Source organism: Dermacentor silvarum, chromosome 8 (assembly GCF_013339745.2).
Source record: "Dermacentor silvarum isolate Dsil-2018 chromosome 8, BIME_Dsil_1.4, whole genome shotgun sequence".
Classification (NCBI taxonomy): Eukaryota; Metazoa; Arthropoda; class Arachnida; order Ixodida; family Ixodidae; genus Dermacentor; species Dermacentor silvarum.
This window is the reverse complement of record NC_051161.1, coordinates 60186543-60204863: the sequence shown is the minus strand read 5'-3', so window position 1 is coordinate 60204863 and position 18321 is coordinate 60186543. Positions and strand designations below refer to the sequence as shown.

General features: G+C 47.8%; 1 protein-coding gene across 1 annotated transcript in view; it reads right to left on the bottom strand.

The window, feature by feature from the left end:
* Nucleotides 1–7161: 7161 nt before the first annotated feature.
* LOC119461298 (sine oculis-binding protein homolog) overlaps nucleotides 7162–18321 on the bottom strand; it is a 146057-nt gene continuing 134897 nt past the window's right edge. The window contains 2 exon segments of the mRNA XM_037722545.2: nucleotides 7162–10168; nucleotides 10170–11374. Coding sequence (XP_037578473.1) covers nucleotides 9662–10168; nucleotides 10170–11374 — 1712 coding nt within the window. The 3' untranslated portion in view covers nucleotides 7162–9661.

Genomic DNA, 18321 nt, shown 5'->3' with positions numbered 1-18321 from the left:
CGAATCTTTGTTTATTTGCTTGCATGCGTGTAGTCCGGTAATTAACTGTTAAATTGCGTTTTTCTGTGATACTTTCGGTAAACTCGGTTTGCGTTGATTTTGGGGGTAGTGGTGGTGCGTGTAACATCTAAACTTCAAATGCCTTCACCAAGTGACGCCTGCCGTGAGACTGCTCGCTGTCGTCAGCGCTTTGTGGCGTGTTTGCCTCGTTTACCGCCTCGTGAAGAAGTCATTCGGTTACTGCATGGGCGCTCTTGCTTGCGGCCGCATGCATAGGGCACTGTGTCGTCAGTGTGGACTGCGTAGTATTCGCAACCATGCTCCTCTTGTTTTCGTCAGCGAGAACGACGGCTCGCCGTGGATGCCGAAGCAGACGAGCAGGATCTGCTCCAAACACTTCGTGAACGGCGCAAAAAGCACGATAGCAAGGCAACGTCGTGCACTTGTTTCCCTTGCCGCGAGTGACACTTCGCCCTCAAGTCGGTGCGGTCGGTCTCCTTCACGTCGTAAACGTGGCCTGCCACATACAGCTTCTCTCCTTTGTCAAGTATAGGCGCATGAAAGTAATTTTCAATACAGCTTATCGGCTTAAAGCCGCAAAACAACACACGCGATATTTTGAACGTCACGCGCGTGTTGGAACACGTTCAGTAGCTGCCGCGGGGGTCGGAGCGGCCGGCTCAGTGTTTCACATTCCTACCACAATTGGCGCTGCACGGCGTTTTGCCGTATTCGGTTGTAGCGTCCTCTGTTCACTGAACGGAGCCTATGGGAATAGGATGCTCACTTTCCTGACTCTGCTTTCGACCGAGTCCAAGTGGGCTCAGTTGAATTTGATTCTGCTGAGTCCCGAAGCTAAAAGTACATGTTGTGAGAAAGTCTGAGTGAGTTTTCTTTATCTTCCCAACCAATGATTATGACGAGACCGAATTTTTAGGCACTAAAGAGGCTGCTTTAGACGCTTATAATAGGCACGAAGCAGTGCAGTTTAGGCTTTTTGGCTGTTGGCAGCTGTTACCGTTCTAGCTGTTGTAGCCTATAGGCGCGCAAAGAAAGCGAAACCTAATAAACCATAGAAAACGGCATGTTTAAGCAATTAAAACTCAGAAAGAATATCTATTTAGGCTCTTAATACCACATTAGACGCAAACGCTGAAATAGGCACTCATAGGCACAATTAATCCGCGCTCAAACTGCGTAGGATTACCTAATTCATGATAATAGATCAAGTACGAGCGATATGTAAGGAACAAAATAGTATAGGAGTCGGTGAATATTCGAAGTTACTTTGTACGAAATGTGAATACGAATACACACGCTATTCGTATTCAATTTTTATCAACTATTCAATTCAGACCAACTATTCAATTTTTTATTTCGAACATCGAAACTAATGAAATATTTTGCAACAGCCCCCCTTTAAGTCGGGTAACTAATCTCCGTCTGTTAAACAAAGTATCGCAAACTCGAGCGTACGCAAGTGCTCCCAAACGTATGGTTAAGGTGGCAAATTCATCCCAGTTCCCCCAAAAGGAAGGCAAGGTTCCCCCATCGGCAAGTAAACAATACTGGCCCATATCGTTAACCTGCATTTGCTCAAAAATAATGAAACACAGAACTTATTCTTATACAGTAAAATTCTTGATTGATTCAGCTTTTCTTTTTTATCCTAATCAGCACGTTTTTCAGCGGGCGTCTTGCCAAACACATCGGGCCCTTTTTGTCCATGACATTAGCTCCTGCCTAGACACTAACGTCCTAGTCGATGCCCTGCTCCTTGACTTTGAAAAAGCCTTTGATAAAGTATCTCACAAACGTCTAGTCTTGAAACTTTCCTGTCTAAATTTAGACCATTTTGCTCTTGACTGGATAAAAGCTTTCTTAACTAATTATCAACAATTTGTTTTTGATGAGTATCATTCACCTGCCGTATCTCCAGTTCTTTCAGGTGTACCGCAGTAAACAGTTATGGGTCCTTTTCGTTTCTTGATTTACATAAATGGCGGGACTCGGCCGCGGCGGCCGCATTTCGATGGTGCTTGCGTTGTAGTGCAGGTTAAAGAACCCCAGGTGGTCAAAATTAATCCGGAGCCCTTCACTACAGTGTGACTCATACGCAGAACTGGTTTTGGCACGTAAAACCCCAGAAAGAAATAAGATTTACATAAATGACTCATCTTCATCCATACAATCTAATATCCACCTATTTGCAGACGACTGTGTTCTTTATCGTCCTATACACGACAGCTTGGATCCTTCAATCTTAGTCTGACTTAAGCCGCCTCCAAACCTGGCGTGAAAATGTTTATTGTGCTTGAACGTAAAAAAAAAAAAAAAAAAAAAAAATCTGGACATGTTTCTTTCGACCGCAGGCAGCACTACCAGTCGCACAAGTATATAGTCAATAACTCTAACGCCTGGATCCGAAGCTTTCAAGTACATCGGCATTAACCTCAGGTATGATTTGCCTTGATCATCGTAGTAGCACGCGTTAACGAATTAATCTAATCGTCATCTTGGCCACACTTACACCGTAACTTGAGACTCGCCCCTTCCCTCAGTTAAAATCTTTACTTTTTCAAGTTTATTTCGCCCTAAACTAGAGTACGCCTGTGCTATCTTGGAACGATACCAATCTTGCCATATTAACATGCTCGAGGCGGTTCAAAATTGTGCAGTTAGATTTGTTTACTCAGGTTATTCTTATTTCACCGGTGTCCCTGCTCTTAAATCCAGGACTAATCTCAAACCACTAGCCTCACGGCGTAAGTTTTCGCCCCTCTGTTTATATCATAAGTTATATCAAACGTATCGTGCCATTTGCAATGTCATTCCTTCCAACCGTCTTTCTCAACGCACCAGTCACCACAAAGCTGTCTATACCCCGTCAGCTCACAGCTCTGTCCATTTTAGTTCTTTCTTTGTCCAAACAGCAAGAGAACGGAACTGTTTGCCTACCGACGCTGTGCACACTACTGACTCGAGCAAATTCAAAGAAATTATCATCCATCTCATTAAGCAAATTTTGTTCGCCGACCCCCCCTCATGTAAAATCCCTCATCGGGGCATTTGAGGTATAATAAGTTAATAAATGAAATGCATGCGAAATAGCGGACAGTCTTGATTCGTCAGTTTAGACTTCAATGACTGGGCTCGCCGCTGTCTTTGTGCTCTGAACGTTACTTCTTTTTCTAGGCTAAAGATTGTGCAAGAAAATTATGAGCTAAGTTCTTAACTGATGCTTTTGGCAGTGTTTCATTCTTGGCAGTGCCTATTTGTGGACCAGACAACAGGATTCACTTGCACTTTATTCTGTAGACCAGAGACCCCGAAATCAGTGGCTGATACATGACGAAGCGGCAGTTTTTTTTTATTTTTTTTTTTTTGTCGTCAGTAGGCCCGTGTTATTGGGGCGCACGTAGCATAAGGTTTGCCACTTCGACGCTCTCACTATTTGGCCAGCGTCACTATACAGCCGGTGACAGGGTCCTCCTGGCATTGTCCAGTAGGGACAGCCCTGTCATTGGCAGTAATAAAAATTTGAAAACTAGTTTTGATTTGAATTGAAAACGGTGCCTTCAACCTAAAAGGTTTGCACGAAATTTTAATAATGCAGCAATATTTCGAAGGCAAACTGAGGACCTCGCAGTCATGGGCGCAATGTTCTTGCACAACGCCACAGAACACGAACTGCAGGGAGGTTATTACAAGCGCCTATTACAAAGGCTCTGGTCTGGTGCACAGAATAAAGTTAAGGCTTATTTTCTGGTCTGGTCAATTGAATAGGCACTACGTTACAATATCAGCCGTAGACCAATCTTGCCGTCCACGACACATTCATCGCAATCGCTAGCTGCGCAACAGCACACCACCTAGATAGCACAAGGCCTACGCCCTCCGATCCATGACGTGATGCTACCTGGCCCGACTGCCATAAAATCTAATGGGGATTTCCCGCGTAAATAAAAGTGATTTTGACGTCACCGCTTTCGTCACGCCAGCCTTGGCAATGGAAATTTTGGTCCAGGTAGCATGACGTCATAGATCGGAGTGCCTAGTCCTGCGCTATCTAGGTGGTGTTGTTCTGCAACCGTTGCTGAGGTAACGAACAAGAACCGACGCAACGTTGAACTCTCCGAGCGCAGCCCATTCGTGGCGATCATTTACGAAATCCGGTGCCACTAGATTGAAACTGGTTCAATGAAAGAACGATACAAGTGCATTCGCGCAGTACTCACACGAGGCCACACTATACAGCGATCGTCCTGTGCAGTCTTATGCTCCTCGCATGCCGCTGCTGTTTAACCACAATGAGCCAAGTGCAGCTGCACCCAACTCTCCATCCTACTCCTATACGACAAATTCTACGTTTTCGGTGCTGGTCTAGCAACACCGCCGTCCGAGTCCATTCCTTATTTGGCCGAACAGTTTCGAAGCAAACCACGTCGCTTTAGTTTATCAGTCATCGGAAAATCCCCGATATGTTATGCAGAATGTAACAGCCACAAACTGTTGTACTTACCACTATCCAGCAGCTCTTACGGCGTCAATGATTCGTTATAGCTTGGCAGTGTTCAGAACTCTCGGATGCTTCGTACATTTCCTGCATGGCACGGTCTTCGCTATAAGAAGCCGCGTACCAGTGCACACGTTCCATCTTGCTGGGGCAGCCAACGGACAGCTAAATTACCGTGATGAACACCTTAACCGTACGGAGGACAATGTCATTAGTCTGGAACAAGCGAGCTGCGCACTCGTGCTTGGGTTTGCGTGGGCGGCATGTAGCACCTTGTCCTAGACTAATCACATTTTGTCCTCTGCACGGTTGGCGCGTTTATCTTGATGGGTTAGCTGTTGGTCCCTGCGTACTCTGGCTCGAGATTGCGCGGGTTTTGTCTAGCGCCCCGTTAGACAAGTACTACAGGACTAACCTCACTTGGAGCACAGCGCAACCAAACATCGACCGATAACGCCTGGCACGAGACCGGCTAAATGTGAGCAAGCGCCGTTGGATTTACGAGTTTTAGTCCAATCGGTTTCCACATGCTTTAGGACGCTGCTTTAGCCGCCAGGAGCGCTGTCTACGGTGCAGCGCTAAAGCCCCTATATAGAGGGGCTTTATGCAGCGCCGCATGACAAGAAAGGGGCGATTACACAGTTCGACGCGCGCTGTGAATGTTTCTTGCGCGTAAGGTTCGATATGGCTGCGTCATCGTGCTGCAAACAGATATACCGTTTGTGTTGCATGCACCTCGACTCGAATTTCTGCGCAAGGTTCGGCAATTCGTCGACAATAGCAACGGGTGCAATCGTTAGCATTCATTACATTGTCGAAACGCGATGAATTCAAATTAGTGAACAGGCGAAAAGCGTGAGCGGTGGAATTGGTTAAATAATTAAGTGCTTCTGCAAGAATCCTTTGGGTTGAACTCTTCTTCTTTCTGGAGTTTTACGTGCCAAAACCAGTTCTCATAATGAGGCGCGCCGTAGTGGAGGGCTCCGGGTTAATTTTGACCACCTGGGGTTCTTTAACGTGCACTACAACGCAAGCACACCGGAGTTTTCGCATTTCGCCTCCATCAAAATGCGGACGCCGCGGCCGGGATCCGATCCCGCGACCTCGTGCACAGCTGGGTTGAACTCGCGATAGAGAGCCTACGCCTTGGACGCATTTGTTCGAATGTCGCTGACACACGCGTGTCACGCTAAAAAAAAAAAAAAAAAAAAGAAAAAAAGTAAGAGAGAGAGAGAGAGAGAAACAACCTGGAAAGCGCGGTAATTTGGCTTGACTTCTTTACCTGTCGGTGTCCAGTGGCTGTTCCATGCAGCACGAGTCAAGAGTGGTGCAGTCTAGTTCAAATTGTGGGCTTTGCGCAGCGTTCCAAAGCTTCGCAGTTGGCTATAACCGAAGGACGCCGTAATGAAAGCCCCCCGATAAATTTCGTCGGCACTCTTAAAACGTTTACACCCTTCGGGGCTTATTTCGTCCCACAACGATAATCATCAGTGAACGGCAATGCGCGTGCATTGCCGTTCACTCTAAAACCAGTTGCACCCTTTGGGACGTATTTTTGCCACAGAACAATAATCGTCATCTGACTTGCGTGGCTTTCCTTTCTTTAACGCTGTGCGCCCGGCACTTCTCGGTCAGGAACGACAAGAGCGTTATCAGCGTGACACAGCGTTCTCGACAGGAAAGTAGCAAGTGCAGAGTTTTCAAGATAGGAAACGCAAGCAAGACAGATGATGATTATTGTTGTGTGGCAAAAATGCACCCCAAAGGGTGCAACTGTTCTTAGAGTGTTCTTTAACGCTGCGATCCGGGTGCTTTCACGTCACGAACGGCGTGCGCGTTATCAGCGTGACATATAGCATTCTCGACAGGAAAGTAGCGAGCGCGGAGTTTTCAAGATAAGAAACGCAAGCAAGGCAGATTACGATTATCTTTGTGGGACAAGATAAGCCCCAATGGTGAAAACATTTTAAATAAAGTCCTTATATAAGAAAAGTACCGCCATCCTTTGATAAACGCCGCTTCTCTCTCTCCTGTATCTCCGATTCGACGATGATAGCGCGCGCTTTTCACTTCTTTATATATTTTTTTTTTCCGCCTCAGAGCCATGTTGAAAGTCCTCTGCGCAGCCGCAGTCGCCGGCGGCGGTGGCGGCGCGCGCCCGGCCTGAAAGCTTCAACGTGGACTTTCTATAGTTGCGCCACCATCTACTTGGCTTTCGCAAGCAAAAAGTAAAGAAAAATGCAAGCGCTTTAGGAGAGGAGGCGGCGGAGGAAAGAGTAGATGGCGGTACTTTTCTTATATAGGGACTTTAATTTTTAAGAGTACAAAGCGCCTCCAAACGATGGTAAACGATTGTTTTTGCATCCGGCCTTACAACGAAATGCGGCCGCCGTGGCAGGGGATCACACTCGCGACCTCAGCATCAGAACGCAATGTCCGCTGACACACCACGGCCGGGTGCTTCCGTTCAATTAAGTGCTCGGCACTCACGTATACATAGATGGTGCGGGAAAGTAAGGTCAGAGCTCCTATGATACGCCGACTGGACAGGCCCTGCCGTGCACGATAAACAAGTTCCGGTTCAGTTGACCAGTAAAAAAAGAAAATAAAGTATCAGTAAAGCAGAGACTCGGGCACTTTGACGCTGCTTTGAACAAAGTTTATATATAATCAGGATTGCAGTGTCAGCACCAATGCACATATGGTGCTGTACATCTATGTACAAAGGAAAATAATAGCTGCTTGTGCATGGGCGGGCAATGGTGGGCGCAGAAAACAGTGTGCGATCAGAAAGCGCGCCATGATGTCGCGATTTCGAATCTACGTCAGTACATCACTCTTGGCACAAAATTTTGTGTTACATAAATAGGGAATAACGTTGTACCGAATTTGAACGGTTCTTACGTTAAAGACGCTTTTTTTCCCCATTTAACGTAGTGGTTGGCAGGCGCGATCCGTGTTTTGTAGCCGAATCTATCCGCGTAATTGTGTTTTTTCGAAAATGAACGATGAGATAAAGGATAACCTAGTATACACTAAAGATTAGGCGATTATATATTTCGCATGTAAGCACTCATCCTTGCGTAATGGTGCTGTGGGAACAATTTGTTCCCGACTGCGCCGTTTGACAATAGAATAGCTTTCGTATACAATCTAATCGGCATTCGGCTTACAGTGGGACTGTATAGCGTTGACGTGTTCCCTGGGCCCACCACTGTCAACCTACGCGACAGGATTCATGGCACTCGCAAAGACGCCTGCGCTATGGCTGGGCGCAGGCGAAGAAAAAAAAAAAAATTCACGCAGTGTGCAAGTGCGACAATATCGTCACGATTTCGCCGCAGTCGAGTGTTGTGCTATTGCTCGCGCAGCAACACTCGAAGCCGGCTCAACGGCAAGTTTGCAGTGACAAAACACCACGCTGATCTCGCAAAACGCAAACAGCAAGGTTTGTGGTCGTTCGTGGTCGTGCTTGCATGCGAGAACGTCTGAAACATTGCATGACTGTCTTCGACTGATCGGCTCTGTCATGGCATGGCGTCTAGTGAAGCTTATGGCTGTTTGTTACCGTGTGAACTGTTTCAGAAGGTGTAGCAGATGTGGAAAAAAAAAGAGAAACAAATCGATCATGCTGCTGCCTTGCCACTGCAGTGAACGGGACACCTTACTCGCTGGCTGAAGCGTTGCACCAAATCAGCCTTCATCGCCGGATAACATTTTGCAGCAAATTATGATTACGCGAACATAACGCAACTGAGCTGCCACTCTCGTTCGGAGACAATATTGCGGTTGGCAACACACCAAGGCCCACTGGGCCCACATTCGCAACACATATAGTTCGCAAGAACCTAGGCTGTCGTTGTCCTAACCATATCACATTAGCTGTGACCAAAGTCGTTATGTCATGTACTTTCTGCAAAGTCATGTTCGGCGGGACTAAAAGCAAGTGCATCAAGTACGTTAATGATCAGCAGATGCTTTTTCAACGCGATGTGTATAGCGGAGAACACAACCTCGCCAATTTCACCGACCAACATTTAGCAAACAGAAGTGCGCACGCCAATTTACACAGTTTTGAATAAACAAATAAACAACATTAGCATTTTGCGAGCGAGAGGAAATTTAGCATTTCATGCCGGCCCACGTATGTGGCACTGTTTCAAGCAGACAGATAAGGCGTGGACAGAAGCGCTGATGTTAAAAGAAAATGTGCCTCAAACGTAAGAAAGCACACGAGTGTAAAAGCACACCTTTGTGATCAACGAAGCTGGCAGTTTTTACACTTATAACTCATGCCGACATACCTTACAGATGATCATGGAGAAAATCGCTTTGGTATTCTTTAATATTATTTGCTCGTTAATCATGCACTGACTCAACGACACCACTCGGACATCTAAGGCTCGTGGCGAAGCCTGGTATTCACCACGCCCAGTTCATGGCATTAAGAAAGTTCTTCACACTTGCGATGGCAGAAGTCATATTACAGAGATCACTTTCAGCCAGTTCTCCAGCGCACTAGCATCGAGTCAGGAAACAAACACACCTCTCTATATAGGCGACTAACTTTTCTTTAAGATGACGGTGACTGCGAAATAAATGACATATAATAATAATACTAATAAACGTTCGCGTGCAACAATAAATTTGCAACGTAAAGATCTCGACACCGGATGGGCCATCAACAATTATAACACTTCCTTAGTGCGTGCAGCTCGCTACTGTCCGCGTTGTAGCATTTTGTCCAGGTATGACGAGCACAGCACAATTACGAGTTTGTGTAAAAGTAGCAATCTTAAGTGTCCGGCCTGCGACTTTGCGATGCACTTCATGCACATGGCTCCTTGGCAGATATCTGTGCCATTGGTCCGTAGGGCCCACAAGAGCCGGTACTGCACAACACGGCATCAAGGAACTAACCCGTGCACACCACAGCAAGACTTGAACTCCGCGGTCGGCATCAAGCACTTGGAGTTTCGTTTTAACAAGGTTCACTCGCGCGACCCCTTTGGATGCATCCGCGCTATGATAACCGGTTCCGTGGAGACGGCTTGAAGGAACTGCGACGTGCACATCACAGATAGGCTTCAACCATGCGATTTGCGTCAATTCAGCGCAGAGTCTCGTTTTCACGCGTTCCGGAGCTTAGTCCCGCGGGCACTTTCTCTTAGCATCCCTTCCAGCGGCCTCGTCCTCTTCGTCGAGAGCTCTCTTGTTGTCCTGGTCCAGGACTGGAGGGCTCCTGACGATCCTGAGCTGAAGCGTGCTAGCGCCGTGGCGGGCCGCCGCCCTGCATGAATGTGACGACCTGGATCCGGGGCTGCCCTCGTCCTCCGTATCCACGGAGTCCCGCATGTCCTCGTGCTCGGGGGTCAGCCTCCGCTGCCGCCGCTTCTCGTGCCGGCGGTGGCGGTGTTCGGACGACGACCCCTTTTTGCCGCCGGCGCGGTGGTGGTGACGATGGTGGTGATGGTCCCTCGCCGGCAGCGGTGGTGGCGGTGGCGCTGACGTCGAGGAAGATGACGACGAAGGAGGAGGGGGCTGTAGCGCGGGAACGGACGTAGATGAAGACTTGAGTGGCAGTGGTATGGGGATCGGAATGGGAATGGGTATGGGCACGAATATGGGGTACGGCACCATGACCGTGGGAGGAGGGAGCAGAGGATTCGGAGCCGGCGGCAGTGCAAGGGGAGGCTGCCGGTGTAGGCCCATGGGTGGAACGACCCCTGTCGGGGGTGTCGGTGCCGGAGGACCGGCGGCGGAGTGGGGCGGAGGTGGCAGAAAGGCGCGCATAGGCGGTACATGCGGAGGACGGGCCAGCAGCTGCTGCAGCGGCAGCGGCAGTGTTACCGTGCATTCGCAAGTGGGGTGGCGGCGGTACTGAAGGGAACATGTGGAACGCTGGATGTGGAGGAGGCAGAAACGGCCTTCCTCCCGGGTCCGGTAGCGCTGCCCCAGGTCTGCAGGGCAGTGTTAGCGGCGGCATTACGGGTGCTAGGGGAGGCGGGCTGCCCGGACAGCGCAGCGGCGGCGGCGGCGGGTGGTGACCGTTGAGATGGTGCGTCGAGCTCCCCGACGCGCCGGGGCTGCTCAGCGGAGTTGTACTGGTGGCCCTGGTGGGCGACCGTGCGGTGTGCGCCTGGTGGTTGTGACCGGAGGACGAAGAGCCAACGCCGCCGGCATCTTGAGAACTGCTCGCATGCGAAGATCGGGAGGACCGCAGGGAACGACGTCTCTTGGAGGATGACGGCTTGGTGTGCGTTGGTTTCTGCGAAAGGTTGACGGGGTCCCCGCTGGCTCCGGAGTCCGGCGACGGCTGCGACGGCCTCGAATGAGGCGGCGCCGAAGATGACAGTGGTGGCGGGGGCAGCGCCGGAAGCACTGGCGGTGGAGGCGGAGGACTTTTGTGATCATCCTCCCTTTCCGACGAATCGTCATGTCCGTTGCTTGCACCGGACGGCTGGCTGCTCTTGCAGTCCCGGAGCCAGAGGTCAGGGGTGATGAGTCCCGAGGCGACCTTGCAGGCCGCGGCGGCGTCCTGGAGGTGCGGGTGCATCTGAAGGTGCGCCTGCGTCTCGCGGCAGAAGATGTTCATCTTGTACTGGTTGAGGCACTTGTCGCTGCAAAACTGCAGCTGCTGCTCGCCGTCCTGGAAGTCGACGTAGTTGACCGTATGGCGAACGTGCTTGCACCAGTCGCACACCTTGTTCTTCTTAAAGGAGGCGCGCCGGCACTGCGTGAAGCACAGCTCGGAGCAGAATGCTTTGCTACCGTTCGTCGTCTTGAGCGTGAACAGCTTCATGCCCACCTTCTGGCACCAGGCGCACAGGATGCAGTTGGGTGGAAGGTTGGCCCCATCTGCGACACGGGAGATAAGAGTCGGAGGCAGGGGTAAGTATCACGCTTTCTCATTTGGGTAAGTAAATTGGACTCATAGGTTGCGTAACGAATATAACATCTACCAAACAATCAAACGTAACAAACAAAATAGAATACCACTTATACATACAAAACGTCACCAAAGCAATGAACACCTAGTGTTCAGAAGCACGGCTGTGTTCACCTAGCCTTGCGTGCCATGTCTGGCCGATATGCTAGCCAAATAATAATAGTGAATGCTTCCTAAGAAGCGACCACCACCACATCCAACTGCAGGCAGTCCAGAGGGCCCACGACATCGCAACGGGATTTCGCCTCCCGGTGCCATCGTGGACGGAGCCACCGACTTGACCTGAGGGAGCCTTCGGCTCCCCCTGGCCAGTTTTTCAGGACCAATAAAAGTTCTTGTCACTGTCACTGCTTTGCTTTCACTCTAAGTGGTCATGCTCATACCTTATACCAGCTCTTAATTACAACCTGGTAAGTATTTATAAAAATGCGCTGTATATTACTGCACCTGCAAGCAGTCACATATAACTGGGCTGATGAGCTAACCTCTATAAGAAAGCTTAGTCGGATAGCCTTATTCATGAATCAGTACCGTGAATTATGTATTATGCAGTGAACGTATCTAAAAAAAAAAAACACTCGAATGAAAAGGTATGTCATGACGTTATTTTCGGTGTCTAGCCATAGACCGAAATTTAAAGTTAGTCCATATTGTGAACATCCCGGAGGAAAGCCGTAACCACATGCAAACGAGGTTCGAGCGACGGCGACAAGGAACAAGCCTGGTCTTCGCTTGTCGCGTCGCCGGTTTCTGGCAGCCAGAAAATTTTGCTTGTCGACCCCGAAGTCTATGCACGGCTTCCTGGCGACAATAGCAAAATGGCAGCAGCTAGGCCGCCCCTTCCCTCTGAATTCTCTCTTGCTACTTGCTCTCCGACGTGACAGCAAGAAATAAACGGTAAAATGAGCCTTCGCTTAGCATAATCTCACACTTAGTACAAAGAATATGCGATGTATCATGGTGTTTTCTTTTGCTTTCTTTCTTTTTTGAATTCACTTGTTCGTTTTGACGCTGTAGGCCTCAGATGCCAGCGAGAGCCGTCCAAGTGTTTTGATCTCTCCCTACCAGATGGCGCCGTAGCATTTAACGCTGGAGACGTGGAGCGTTTTCTCACTGGCAATGATAGCATACTAAAACAATGTAATACACTGCAGTTAAAACGTTCGCTTTATGGGCACGTTTGCATTGTTTACGGGCGTACGGTTCTACTTAATCGGGTAACGAAATTTGTCGCTACTTATTTTCGCGATGTCGCGCCCGTGTTGAACGCGCCCATAGCGATGTCGCAAATGTTGAACGCCCATTGCGTTCAACATTTACGACTACTTAGTGCTCAACTGCGGAGACACCGGCACAACACGTCGTAAAATAGACGTCAGCAGAAAAGCCTAATTTCGACGGCGCTTGCTGTAGGCCAGCCCAAAATCGTACCAATCGCTGCGACTCAGCAACGGCGCGACCAACTTGGCGTAACCAAGTCGCGTCGCTTGCGATTATCGCGGCAGTCGCGGAGCGACGGAAATCGCTGTGTCGCTGAGTGAAAATCGTGCCATGTGAAACATCCCTATCAGTCATTCATGCCCTCTGATCCGCAGTCGGCATGCAGCTTCAGATTGACGCATTTTTGTGTGTCTATCTAGAGCATTCTACCATGTTCTGCATAATTTGTTGATTGCCAGACGGAGGGAAGTGGAGCTTCTTGACACACTCGTTAACTCGATTCAAGCACATCTGAATAATCGCAAGCAATTTGTTGAAATCGAAGGTACACAGCCACGGTCTAATAAATTACAAGTGTTAGGTGTTCTACAAGGCTCCGCGATGGAAGCGGTAATATTTTTCATTTACGTAAATGACATTGCTAACTCTGTCGATGATTGCGACGATGGAGGTGTTCGTTAATGATTGTATAATCTACTCTGTTATTAACAACGATGCATCGCAAGTTCTGTTATATAGTAAAATATTGCGAACGTAAGGGGATGCAGATTAATCTTACTATGACCGTGTCTATATGGCTATAAGTACTAGAAAGACTACTCTTCTTTATGCTTATTTTACTCGTGGCCAGCATGTGAAGTCACTTTCTTATGTAACCTACTTGGGCTTAGAAATTGCCAGTAAACTCAACTGGGATTTGCATATCAGTAACGCGTACTCGAAGGCCTATAAGAAGCTTTGCTTTTTGCGAAGAAAGCCAGACAATTCTCTCTCAAATGTTAAGCTTGAGACATACCGCACCTTGGTTCGCGCAGTCTTTGAGTGCATTGCTATTATGTGGGATCTTTGTCTTTCTAAAGATATCGCGAGGATTGAGCGCGCACAACGACTGGTAGCTAGGTTCACTTTATCAAATTACCGAGCTACATCGTCACTTTCCGATGTGTTGCAGTAACTTGAGCTTCAACCATTGCAAGAACAGTGCCAGATATAACAACGATACATTTTTTTCTTAGCTATATCATTTTAAAACATGTCCAGAAAGGGACAAATACTTGCCTGCTCCACCGAAATGGTCGTGACGGCTAAATCATAGCATGGTTGTACGCCCATACCTTGCTAGGACAAAGCTTTTCCAAAAATCATTTTTCCTTGCACCGTTGAGCTACGTGATTCTCTACCTGCATCTGTTTCTGAGCGTAATAACGTTTCACTGTTTGAAAAGTGCTTACCAACGTACTTTGTGGAGCCTCTTCTGCTTGGGCAGCGTAGCTGCCTGCAGTATTGTAAAATAACGCGAGCCTCTTGTAACTAGACAGTGACGAACAGATTGTATAACGAAAGACGCCACAGACGTTTCACAAGCTCAGAGCTCTTCGCAGGGCCAGATATCAGCCTGCCGTCTCCAGTCTTCCGTCACGTATAATTCTTGCAACCTCTTCCTCACAATCAGATATTTCTTCAATTTTTTTCAGAATACTTTTTCTTCAGCCACCACAGCACGAGGACCAGAGTAAGTGATGCACTGCAGCAGTGCTTTAGGTTTTGTAGAAGTGCATCTGAATAAGTAGTATCACGTGGTTTAGTAGATCGAGTGGCGCTATTCGCATATCCAATAAGCTTGCGTGCAACACGTGCAAGTATGTCTTCTTGTTGCTACTTTCCCAGTACTATGAGCAATTTCAAATTTCTGTTCCCGTAAAGTAGAAAGAAGCGGTGCGAAAGCATACAAGGACAATAATCTTCATCCTGCCACAAGACGCGAAAAAATTCAGAGAACATACAGCAGTTATCATCAGCAGTTACGTTGCGTGGTAATGGCCGTCATCCGTGAAGCATTACGTCACAGTATCCCCTGGCGATATCACGCCCACACGGATACAAAGCCATGTTCAGTCTAGCAAACCCGCCTGCAGCAGCAGCCCAGTGCATATTGCGTTGCTCTGCTGAGCCCGAGGACGCGGGTTCGATCCCGACCGCGGTGGCCGCATTCCGAAGGGGACGGAATGCAATAACGTTCGTGTAACGCGCATTGGGTGCACGCTAAAGAAACCCAGGTGGTCAAAATTATTCCGGAGCCCCCAACTACGGCACGCCTCACAATCAGATCGTGGTTTTGGCAGGTAGCACCGCGCATTCTGATTTTTAATCAGTCAGGTATCTTTCCTGCAGATTCCTCGGCATTTTACTTAGTTGCCCGTATCAGCGCTAAAAAAAGGAAGGCGTGCATGCTTGCGAAAAGGGAGATCATGTAGATGGCTTCGGCTGAGAGTCAAGATTAGTGAATTCTTCTGACGGAGAACATTAGATAGTTTTTTTTTTTTTTTTGCCGTAGGAAAGAATTGATCAACTGCATTTATTACTTTTTTTCTGGCAATGTATTAAAGATGTATCTAAAGAGGATAATTATACGAGTGTTTTCGCAGAACAGAAGCGCCAGAGCGGTGACGGCCGACATAGATTTTTTTTTCGTGCTTAACTTTACCTAAACTACATTCATTACATAATCTTCGTTGGTAAGACACTAAATATACGTTTGTTTCTGCGTCGAAAATGTTGCGTTCAGCGCGACGCAGAACAGATTATAACAGAGGTAATCTACTTCTAAATCATGTTTCCCCGTTATCTTTCGTCATGCTATGCGCACGAGATATTCTTATTAACTGCGCGAAAAGCAGACACCACACAGACTACACGACACACGCGAATGAGAGCACTTGTGCGTGTCGTGTTCTCTGCGTGGTGTCTGCCTCTTCGCGCTGTCAAACCAACTTGCCCAGCAACAAGTCCTATGCGCTCGAGGTTCGCGACATACACCTGATACGCTCGGTTACATTGGCGAGGCAGACGCTCGCGTACGACATAACTATGCATCGGTAACCAGCACCCTGCATCCCCGTGAACGAGCAAGAGAGAGATAAAAAAAACGTCGACCCGACAGGAGGCTATTATTGTGTCGCTCCGCTAAAAAAGTTTCGCGCCAGTAATCGCCGGCAGTTTTCCTATAGCTGGTGGCGAAAGTTCGCCAGCCAAAAGTACATTAGCGTGCGACGATGTTGAAATCACGGCGGTGGAAACTGCGGAGAACGATATTCCAGCTAGTAGGCACCCGAGTTCTAATATGTGTAGAATTACGTAGACAAAATTTTATGACGTGGCTTTAGGTTAGGCTAGCTAATCACTGTTACACCAACCACTGTTTCGTAATGTAAGCGAGCAGTCCAATAAGGATAGTGTTCGTTGCTAGTGAAACTTTTGATGGTCTAGTAATTTGACGTTGTCTTGCAGATACATATACATGGCAACCCCTCCGCGAGTGAGTGTTGGGAGCCCTGGGCGAAATATCACTGGTTAAACATGACGAACGTTTAGGCAGCTGAGCCTGCCTAAAGCGTCTAGGAAACGTGCAAAATAATGACACGACGTTCTATTTGCTCCGTACATAAGGAAGGTAAGAAATCATAAGAAAGAGAGAGAGAGAGAGAGAGGGGGGGGGTTAACGGTGCCTATTGCATCCGGTTCTTTGTTCGTTGCGTTTCTATGTTTCAGTCCGTGCACAAATTTATACGTACTTTGCAGTATTAATGCATATAACTTCGACGAGCTCCGAGATCCGACATAAAAGAAAGCTGAGAGTAAGGTTGATTTCATCGAACTATTCAGCAACCTACCTTACTTTCTACCAGGTCCCCAAGAGAAGTCAGTCGATACCATTCTCCCAACGAAAAGAGAAGAAGAAATTGTAAATGGTAAGATGTGGACCAGCGTTTCGTGTTACGAGAATGTGACATTTGCCTAACGCCGAAGGTAAAAGTTCAAAGCAAATGCAACATCTAGGGGGTTCCGGCTAAACTTAGCTCTACGTTACGGCATTTATGCACTCTTCGCCTGCTGCGTTGGTGGCACGTGAACATAATGTGGGCTGTATGCTCGAATGTTAAATTCGTAAGCCTTCTACCGCAGACCTTTGGCCGAGTACATATATTTTTTTTCATGATACCCGTTCCAGTACACGCGTCTGTAGCAGTACTTGCGACCTCGTGGTACATAGTATATAAGTTTAGATATAGGCATTCGTGTAAAGTTTCTTAGGCAGCTTATTAGTTCACTTTGTTGTTGTTGTTGTTGTTTCGCCATGTTTTGGAGAAGATTACACAAGAGCCACATCTAAGGAAACAGTAAGTAACAAGCCCGAGCTTGGAGAGTCAGGCCTACCTCTCCGGCTGTTGCTCAATAAAATCTCTCTCACATCGAAGCGAAAACTTCGACTTTAAACACACACCACTTCAGCTTCGTCGACTAAACATGTGTAGTAACCAAGTTCGAATATACATGGTATGTGCAATGACTTTCCTTGGAGATACTTCGAGCTCAAGAGAGAGAATAATCGAGTGCGTATCACTTGACTTCGCACTGTGACCAAAAGAGCTTCAAGATAAGCTAATATAAAGAGTTGCACACACCGCAGTTGGCTCGCGTTCCGCTGAGCTCAGCCAGAACGGGGAACTCAAAGACTGTGAATGACGACGTTCAAATCAAACAACGGTTTCGTCCAAGCTGGCTAGTCATGATTACTCTAACGACATAAACTTACAGAGGGGACATGAAGTAGGCAACACTATAGACATGGCTGCCTTGTTTCGTGTTGCTTCCCTCAATGTCCTCTTTGTAAATTTAGGCTGTTCGCTGTGCAGTAATGTTCACGACATTCTTGCATCCTTACAAGGAGTGAATGTTACGCGAACTCGCCGTGGTATCCCAGTGGCTACGGCGTTCCGCTGCTCAGGTTGAGGTCGCGGTTTGGAACCCGGCCGCGACGGCCTCGTTCCGATGGCGATGAAATGCAAAAGCGCTCGTGTACTTAGATTTAGATGCACGTTAAAGATCCCCAGGTGGTGAAAACTAACCCGGAGCCTCCCACTTCGGCATGCTTCGTTATCAGATCGTGGGTTTGGCACGTAAAAACCAAGAATTTAATGGATTAATTTTAAACGGTACGCGAACACCGAACGGAACGGAGTGACCAACTTGAGGCATAACTGTACTTTTAGCAGCGGATGCAACAACAATTTGTGACGTCTTAATTGAGCACGTAACTATGTTTATGATCAGGTTTTATGCGGCCACTAATGCGTAGTACTCGGCGTGAGAGAATTTTACGCTATTCCATGGCGAAAACGCTGACGATGAATGCCGCAGTGCTCTTGGAAGCCTCGACACAGGCTCATACGGAATAATAATTATACGGAATCATAATTATACTGGGCTCTAAGCACAAATAGCCATGACTGTGCCACCGAAGTGCCAGAGGCTATGGCAATCATAATTTAAGCGTCAAGATTGTAAATAGGATAAAAAAAATGCAATGGGGTATACAAGAGCGAAAATAAAGAGTAGGCAATTTTGAGCCATCGTT